Source organism: Triticum aestivum, chromosome 1B, assembly GCF_018294505.1.
Source record: "Triticum aestivum cultivar Chinese Spring chromosome 1B, IWGSC CS RefSeq v2.1, whole genome shotgun sequence".
NCBI lineage: Eukaryota > Viridiplantae > Streptophyta > Magnoliopsida > Poales > Poaceae > Triticum > Triticum aestivum.
In genome coordinates this window covers 454,192,447-454,201,918 of record NC_057795.1, presented here as the reverse complement: position 1 = coordinate 454,201,918, position 9,472 = coordinate 454,192,447, and the positions used below count along the sequence as shown (strand labels likewise).

Here is a 9,472-nt window from a genome sequence, read left to right as displayed (position 1 = left end):
TTTTAATTTTATTATTGATAATTTTATTGCTATAAGTTTCCGCAACAATGCATGGGTTATTATCTAATTGTATATGGGTGTGGTCGTATGGGCATGATCTTCTTTGCATGTGTATTTTCATGGTCGCGGTATGACGAGCACCATAATAGTCATAGACATCAGTATGACATTGTTCGACGTGTACAAAGCCCGACCTTATAGATTTTAGTCAGTATGGAATATCAGATAAGCAACAAAAAAAACAGAAAATGTAATATAAATCTTCCCTCTGATCATCTGAAGTTGAGGTTTTAGGTGAGACTAAAGACACATTTTTAAATTTTGACTACTAATATTTACAAAAGATGGACTAAATATTTCAAAATCAATGAAAAATGTGAAACATGCTTCCACAATATAAACAAAATCCGATTTTGTAAATATACTGTAATACAAACTAATAGGTTGTATTGAGACAATGTACTATATTATTCAAAATTTTGTTGTTTTGAGTCTCACGACCAAATCGTGTCAGCAGTAAAGGGACAAAAACATAATTTTGCTTTAATCAAATATGAGGGACTTTGTAGAAACTTATGCGTTGATCTGTCTAATTTATGTGTTTCCTCTAGTGCCTATTAAGAAATACAACCTATATGCTCGACTGTAATACAAACTAATAGGTTGTATTGAGAAAATGTACTATATTATTCAAACTTCTGTTGTTTTGAGTCCCACGACCAAATTGTGTCAGCAGTCAAAAACATAATTTTGCTTTAATCAAATCCTAGGGACTTTGTAGAAACTTGTGCGTTGATCTGTCTAATTTATGCGTTTCCTTTGGCAGATCATTCAGAAATAACTTATACTATAGTTGAGAAAAAACTTTGGAATCACAAAAAAATACTGAATCTAGGGCCTCATTGACTCACAGCACTCCGAAAACGCTGAAATGGAGAATGTAGGATTGTGACGACATATCCATTTACATCGTGCATGATTGAAATTGCCCAAATGATTGAATTTGCATCGTCAGAGAAACAAAGGATGATCCCAAGAAGTTCGAGTCAATTAAAAATTTCTTATGAAAAGTCTAGTACAAATGTACAATCATCAGGAAAAGTTTCTATGGGTATAATCCTACAAAAACAAAACAACCTCATAGAAAATAAATTCTAAATCCCTAAAAAGTATAAAAAATTCGAGTTCTCCATAATTACTATGAAAATCTTTTGATTCAAAGAGGCCATCATACATAATCGTATGATTACCTAGACTACTCACTACACTAATAACCTGTAGAAGCATCTTACCACTTTGTCACTGCTGGACCTTCTGATAAATTACGCGTCACTGGCATTTTACCGAAGCATCCCTCCACGACACGACCCCATTCAGTCTGCAGGAGAAAAATCTTACCAAAGTTTTCACTTTAGGTTTCAGACCCGATATTTCTAAAAAAAAGGGGTTTCAGACGCGATACAACCTCATACAATCCACAGGAGGAAAAATATAGTGCAACTAGGCAAATGATTGATCCCAAGTTTGCTGTTAAAATAAAATTCACATAGCGAAGACTACTCATTTTATTTTATTTTTTTTACACAAATTTTACTCCTACAATTACTCAAAAAAAGTATGGTTCAAGAACCGCAGCAACTTTACGATGACGGCGGGTGAGGACATGATATTGGCTGAAGCTCAAGGATGACTATTGACAAAATGATGAACATTACAACAAACATCAGACAAAAATACATCTGTAAGTGCATGCATAATTTGCTCATAAATACAAACGACCAACAATACCGCCCGTTTGTTGATCAGGGCACTGTTTAACTGCTGACGTCGGATGTCCGTGAAACTAAAAAAAAACTGTACCTAAGCACCTCCCAGTGTTCCCCCACAGTCGTGTTTCTCGGTGTGTATTTATCACAAGGGATGGATAGTCAAGCCTGTGAAGTTGGTAGCAAATGCCTGATGACTTAATTGGTGCTCGTGGTGACATCTAGTTAGACGAATCAGCGCCATAGTCGAGCATTTCTTTTATGTTTAGCTTGATTGAAGGTCCCATTGATGAGCATACATATGCCGTTTTCCAGTATATCCCCTTTGCACCAGATGGCTTGTTCCTCTCAATAGAGCGCTGGGAAGATATGGCAAAAGGTAAGTAAACATAAACTCTGAGAGTGACAACAAAAGAGATGTTTATAAGAGCAGATATCTTACAACAACTGCCATGAAGTTTGCAATAAGGTCTTCTTCAGGGAAGTTAACCTTGCCGAAAGGAATATGTGCAATCCCTGTCTTATCAACTCTGAATTCAACTTTACCTTTCTTGAACTCATCGATAGCCTGGAACCATTTGCACAATTAGCATAATCAAGCTCACCACTCTCCATTGACAGTATAAAAATTTAACTGCTACTCCCTCTGTAACTTAATATAAGATGTTTTTGACAATGTCATAGGCTCTAAAAACATCTTATAAAATGTTACATAGGTAGTACAAGATTGGGGCTGATTGGCTCAATTTTAAGTTGGTACAGCATAAACAGATCAAATAATACTCTCAACTATTAGGTCGTTCTCGATGCCAACACGACCTTCAAGGTAATCCATACCACTTCAACAACTAATTTATCTCATACTATGTTGCTGCCACAAATCATACAACTATACAGTATGGAAATATATTTAAGATGATGAATCTAGTGATACCAAATTCCTGTGACCAGTTTGCATTAGTTTTTATACATTGAAGGCCAAACCAAAAATAAAAATTGACTGGCACGAGTTCTAGAATGACTTATATTCACGATCAGCAAAAGTAAAGGGCAACTTCTGCATAGGAAAGCCTGCAGACAGGATACCACCAGAAGTTCAGCTGCAAACTTACTCCAGAGATGACTAGCAGAGAAAAAAAATTCACACGGCAGACCATAGCCAGATGGATGTCGCAATATCACAAAAAAAGAGAATTTATGAATACAATGTGTGATAAGATCATTTATCAGTGTCAACAACTTTTATCAAGATTGTACTGTATGTGTTGCTGCAGTCCTGTATAGCTGCAGTGTATCATGATAGTCTTGCAAGGATGAATATAGATTAACATTCAGGTATTCAAGAAGAAATGCTACCTATTTACTCCCTCCGTTCCTAAATCTTTGTCTTTCTAGTGATTTCAACAAGTGACTACATACGAAGCAAAATGAGTGAATCTACACTCTAAAATATGTCTACATACATCCGTATGTTGTTGTCCATTTGAAATATCTAGAAAGACAAATATTTGGGAACAGAGGGAGTACTATATAAATAAAAATGATGTGTTAGTCCTAATTATGCAATCCTAAGTGGTTTCAGGTACTCAAGGCTTTGAGACTAGGTGCTAAAATCCATCAACTCAAATGTCAGTAACAATGGTAGACTTGGTAGTCCTACCTTACAGTCAACTAACCCACTCTACCTTAAGTTGATTATTATGTTACTATACTTTCAACCTTACCAAGGCAACTCGCGGATTAAAAATTATTAGCATTTCACTGCCACAAACTGCCAAATCAACATCTTCTACTTTCCTCTCACGCTGCCTTGACTTTCCCTAGCACAACCAAACTACACATTCGAGTTGCACAATACATATCTCTATGTACGAGCCTTCAGCTACGGAAATATATGCAATTAGCCAAGGAAGCAACCTGTGAATATCTGGGTAATGAAGTTGGACGGGCAACTACCTACTTTTCACCCACTTTCACTGTCACAATACCCAGTCCAAACAAGATTGACATGATTGATGATTCACAAGCAATATTTACGGGAAACCAAATAAAGTCTCCACAGTACCTGAGTAATGTTTGGAGAAACAGTACCAGCTTTGGGGTTGGGCATCAATCCTCTTGGTCCTAGAATCTTACCCAAGCTGGCAACCTGAGAAAGGGAATGTTTGAGTAAAGGGAATGCAATACAACAAAAGGAAAAATACATTCCAATGGAATATCTTTGACCATCATCACAAATAAAAAGGCATCACTGTATTATTTCCTAGTAAAATCCGTTTCCGAGAAGTGTCCGACAAATTGCTTAGCTAAATATGCCCAACAACCTTGCATGTGGATAGGGAAGCTTCATCAAACAAGAAAGACTTCAAAGATGATCCGCACAAAGCTAGTTCCACTGCCATACCTTAGGCATCATATCAGGTGACGCAATCAATTTGTCAAACTCCATGAATCCTCCTTTTATTTGTTCAATCAAGTCATCTGAGCCAACAATATCAGCGCCTGCAGCCCTTGCCTCATCTATCTTCTCACCTGCAAGACATCAGAGAATCACTATATAAGGCAGCCGATTTTCTGAGCATAACCAGGTAAGAATAACATAGTATAACAAAAGACTGTGAAATGGAAGTTTACATTATTCAACAAGTCTATGCATCATAGCATCAAGAAAATGAATCCAAAGTGGTATGCCCAACATCCTACGTGTATGAACAGAACTAGGTACACCATGAACATAATGTGTACTGATTGAGAGCTTCTGCTGAGTTACCCCTAAGACACAATTTTGATCAACCCAATATGAGCATTCAATTATGATACATTTATGGCTTTTCAACTCCAAAAGAAGAGCAAGATAACTGTAAGCATAATATTTATCAATTGAATGAGACATGAACTGCAGATAGACAAGCCTATGTGGAATGCAAGTTCATCGGTTGTCACTACTTGAAACTAGTAACAGCCAACGGAGTTTGCTATGGCACACTCATTTTTACCATATCGACCACATTGTGCAGCAAAACATCATTGGTGCTTTATACAAAGAAGTATCATATTGACCAATTCAATTGAAGTCAGCGTGCTCTAAACTCGATCAAGCCCATGCATCATAACTCTGTTTAACACATGCATCATAGAGTGCAATTTGCATCGGATTGGGCGATAACCATGTCCAAACAACATGCAACCGGTGGTCACTCACCTTGGGTGAGAACTGCAATTTTCACGGTCTGTCCCGTCCCCTTGGGCAAATTGACCTGCGGTCACAAGCAAAAACACAAATCAAACAACGGAAGAGAGAGAGAACAACAGGAAGAAGAAATGAAACGGTACCGTGGCCCGGAGCTGCTGGTCATTGTACTTGGGGTCGAGGTTCATGCGGAAATGCGCCTCCGCGGACTCGACGAAGCGGGTGTTGGCGACCTGCTTCATGAGCGAGATGGCCATGGGCACGTCGTACTCCTTCTTGCTCTCCCTCAGCTTCTGTATCTCCAGGTATCTCTTGGACCTCGTCTGCACGCATTCGAGACCAACGTCACCCAGCCGTCCAAAACGAGACGCACACAGAAGATAAATGATGCGCGCGCGGGGTTCGGTGGCGTACGCGGTCGCGCTTGAGCGGGAGGGCGGCCTTGCCGGTGCGCGGGCGGGTGGGGGCCGTGAACGCGGGGCCGCGGCCACCGTAGCCGTCCTCGTAATCCTCGTCGACGTCGTCGAACTGTACGGGCGCCTCGTCCTCCTCCTCCTCTAGCACGGCGGCGCCCTGCGGGTCGGCGACGGCGGCCGCGGCGGGGCGGCGGAACGCGAGCAGGAGCCGCGGGTACGCGCGCAGCGAGGGCACGGAGGTGGGGAAGAGCGCGCCGGACGCGGCCGGCCCCGCGCACGAGGCGGAGGGCGGCGCGAGGAGGGAGGACGCGCAGGCCGCGGCTGTGGCCATGGCGGGGGTGGTGGGGGGAGGGAGGAGGAAGAGGAGATAAGAGCGGGTGGATGATTATATCCCGAGTGCGGGAGCGTGGAGTGTTATAACGAAGGAGGCGAACCGATGGGTCTCTCGGGTCGGGTGACACCGGATAGGGCTTCGTCGCTCGGACCGACCCGACGGAGGGAGGGAGGGGACGAACTCGGCGCCTGATTTGGCTCGGCCGAGACCCGTGCCGACGCCGAGGGGGGCGCGAAAAGTGTGCGGTGGACGCGGCGGGGGCTTCGTCGTGTGGGGGCGAGGCCGTGTGTGGCCGCGCTCCCTCCTCTCCTGTGATGACCAATTTTTCCTTTGAGGGTTGCCGTGGCCTGCACCCTGCAGTCGGCGGAAGCAAGCTACGTAGGCTCTCGCTCCTCTTGGAGCTGTGGGTTTCTGGCAGAGTGACCCTAAATGGTTTACTTCGGTCTTCTAGGACGTGTTTGATTGCGTGGGCTGCATTGCATTTTGCATGTGTTTTTTAAATGGGACTGACAAAAAAAAAACATATAAACCATCGTCTGCACATAGTTTGGTTACCCGCATACAAGTAGCTGCACGAGGAAACTAATTTTAACCCGCCGTTTGGTCGGCCGCATTACATTAGACGCACATATGATACGTTCTTTGGTTGCAACCTTCATAAGGTGTTGTCATCACTTCTCACTGGTGGTGACCTTACCACACACGATCTGAACAGTTTCACTCCTAACTACGAAACAAATTACGGTTTATTCTAGCTCTTGTTGTCACCCTGCCCTTGCTCTTCTTCTTTTTTCAGATCCTTATATGATCTCTGTTATCCCATATTGCTTGTGCCCACTCTATCATTTTGTTCTTTCAGGCTTCGTTGTCAAATGCTTCCACACCATGGTTGGAGCTGACAACATCGTCAGGCGTCACATCTTCCTCCTTATGCACCAGTTCATCACAACCCCATTGCAGGATCCGGTTATGCAGAATGCAACAAATAAGAGCAAGCTTCATCTGAGTGGAAAAAGTGTGAAATGGCTTCTGATGTAGGATTTTAACCTGTTTTTCAGAGCTCCAAAGGACTGATGACCCACAAGTATAGGGAATCTATCGTAGTCATTTCGATAAGTAAGAGGATCGAACCCAACAAGGAGCAGAAGGAAATGACAAGTGGTTTTTAGCAAGGTATTCTCTGCATGCACTGAAATTATTGATAACAGATAGTTTTGTGATAAGATAATTCGTAAAGGGTAAAAAGTAACAGAAGTAACTAAAGTGCAGCAAGGTGGACCAATCCTTTTTGTAGCAAAAGACAAGCCTGGATGAACTCTTATATAAAGCAAAGCGCTCCCGAGGACACATGAGAATTACTATCAAGCTAGTTTTCATCATGCTCATATGATTCGTGTTCGTCACTTTGATAATTTGAAATGTGGGTGGACCGGTGCTTGGGTGTTGTCCTTCTTGAACAAGCCTCCCACTTATGATTAACCCCTCTGGCAAGCATCCTCAACTTACGAAAGAAGAATTGAGATAAATCTAACCATAGCATGAAACATATGGATCCAAATCAGCCCCTTGTGAAGCAACACATAAACTAGGGTTTAAGCTTCTGTCACTCTAGCAACCCATCATCTACTTATTACTTCCCAATGCCTTCCCCTAGGCCCAATCATGGTGAAGTGTCATGTAGTCGACGTTCACATAACACCACTAGAGGAGAGAACATACATCTCATCAAAATATCGAACGAATGCCAAATTCACATGATTACTTATAACAAGACTTCTCCCATGTCCTCAGGAACAAACGTAACTACTCACAAAGCATATTCATGTTCATAATCAGAGGAGTATTAATTATCATTAAGGAGCTAAACATATGATCTTCCACCGAATAAACCAACTAGCATCAACTACAAGGAGTAATCAACACTACTAGCAACCCGCAGGTACCAATCTCAGGTTTTGAGATAAAGCTCGGATACAAGAGATGAACTAGTGTTTGAGAGGAGATGGTGATGGTGAAGATTTGATGGAGATTGACCCCCTCTCGATGAGAGGATCGTCGGTGATGACGATGGCTTTGATTTCCCCCTCCTGGAGGGAAGTTTCCCCGGCAGAACAGCTCCGCTGGAGCCCTAGATTGGTTCTGCCCAGGTTCCGCCTCGAAAACGGCGGTGCTTCATTCCAAAAACTTTCTTCTTATTTTTTCCAGGTCAAAACACACCATATAGCAGAAGATGGGCATCGGGGGCCTGCCAGGTGGCCCATAAGGCAGGGGGCGCGCCCAGGGGGTAGGGCGCGCCCTCCACCCTTGTGGATGGCAGGTGGCCCCCCTCTGGTGCTTTCTTCGCCCAATATTTTTTATTAATTCCAAAATGACTCTCCATGAAGTTTCATGACTTTTAGAGTTGTGCAGAAAGGTCTCTAATATTTGCTCCTTTTTCAGCCAGAATTCCAGCTGCCGGCATTCTCCCTCTTCATGTAAACCTTGTAAAATAAGAGTGAAAAGGCATAAGTATTGTGCTATAATGTGTAATAACAACCCATAATGCAATAAATATCAATATAAAAGCATGATCCAAAATGGACGTATCAACTCCCTCAAGCTTAGACCTCGCTTGTCCTCAAGCGAAAGACGAAATCTAAAAATATGTCCACATGTTTAGAGATAGAGGTGTCGATAAAATAAAATACGGACATGAGGGCATCATGATCATCTTTAGAACAACAACATATATTGTCATGTAATTTCTTATGCTAAAGTAACAATTCGTTCACAAAGTAAAGTATGAATCTGAAACTTTATTGAAAACTAACAAACAATGATCTCAGTCATTGAAGCAACTGCAATTTATCATAACATCGGAAAGAGTCAATATAAGAGCTTTTCAGTAAGTTCACATACTCAACTATCATTTAGTCTTTCACAATTGCTAACACTAACGTGATAGTTATGGGTTCAAAGCTTCAATCGGACACAGAGAAAGATAGGGGCTTATAGTTTCGCCTCCCAACCTTTTACCTCAAGGGCAATGCCAACAATAATACTTTATGATAACCTACATCCGAGTGGAGCAGAGGTTGCACCTCAACAATATATATGGATCTCTCCAACACATAGTGCTTGCCAAAGGGAAAAAATGTAAAAAGGAAAGGTGAAGATCACCATGACTCTTGTATAAGGGTAGAAGATAAAAGTAAAAGATAGACCCTTCGCAGAGGGAAGCAGAGGTTGTCATGCACTTTTATGGTTAGATGCACAAAATCTTAATGCAAAAAAACGTCACTTTATATTATCGCTTGTGATAAAGAACTTTATTATGCAGTCCGTCGCTTTTATTTCTTCCATATCAAAAGTTCGTATAAATCTTATTTTCTTCACACTAATAGATCATACATATTTAAAGAGCAATTTTTATTGCTTGCACCGATGACAACTTACTTGAAGGATCTTACTCAATCCATAGGTAGGTATGGTGGACTCTCATGGCAAAACTAGTTTAAGGGGTGTTTGGATGCACAAGTAGTATCTCTACTTGGTGCAAAGAATTTGGCTAACATGAGAGGGAAAAGCAAGCTCAACATGTTGGAGGATCCATGACAATATAACTTCTTTTTTGATATAAGAAAACATAACCCATAATGTTGTCCTCCTTGTCCAACATCAACTTTTTAGCATGTCATATTTTAATAAGTGCTCACAATTACAAAAGATCTCCAAGATAGTATATTTATATGTAAAACCTCTCTTTCTTTATTACTTCCTATTAATT

General features: G+C 41.5%; 1 protein-coding gene across 2 annotated transcripts; it reads right to left on the bottom strand.

The window, feature by feature from the left end:
• Positions 1-1,669: 1,669 nt before the first annotated feature.
• Positions 1,670-5,754, bottom strand: LOC123130973 (50S ribosomal protein L1, chloroplastic). Of its 2 annotated transcripts, XM_044550765.1 has the most exons (8): positions 5,567-5,718; positions 5,371-5,443; positions 5,100-5,279; positions 4,969-5,023; positions 4,171-4,298; positions 3,832-3,915; positions 2,209-2,334; positions 1,670-2,125 (listed from the first exon to the last, which is right to left on the bottom strand). In XM_044550765.1, exons 1-8 carry the CDS (start codon positions 5,701-5,703, stop codon positions 1,988-1,990), a joined length of 921 nt encoding a protein of 306 aa, XP_044406700.1. In that variant the 5' UTR covers positions 5,704-5,718; the 3' UTR covers positions 1,670-1,987. The 2 variants fall into 2 exon arrangements, with proteins under 2 accessions (XP_044406700.1, XP_044406693.1); XM_044550758.1 differs by having other exon boundaries at positions 5,371-5,754.
• Positions 5,755-9,472: the final 3,718 nt, after the last annotated feature.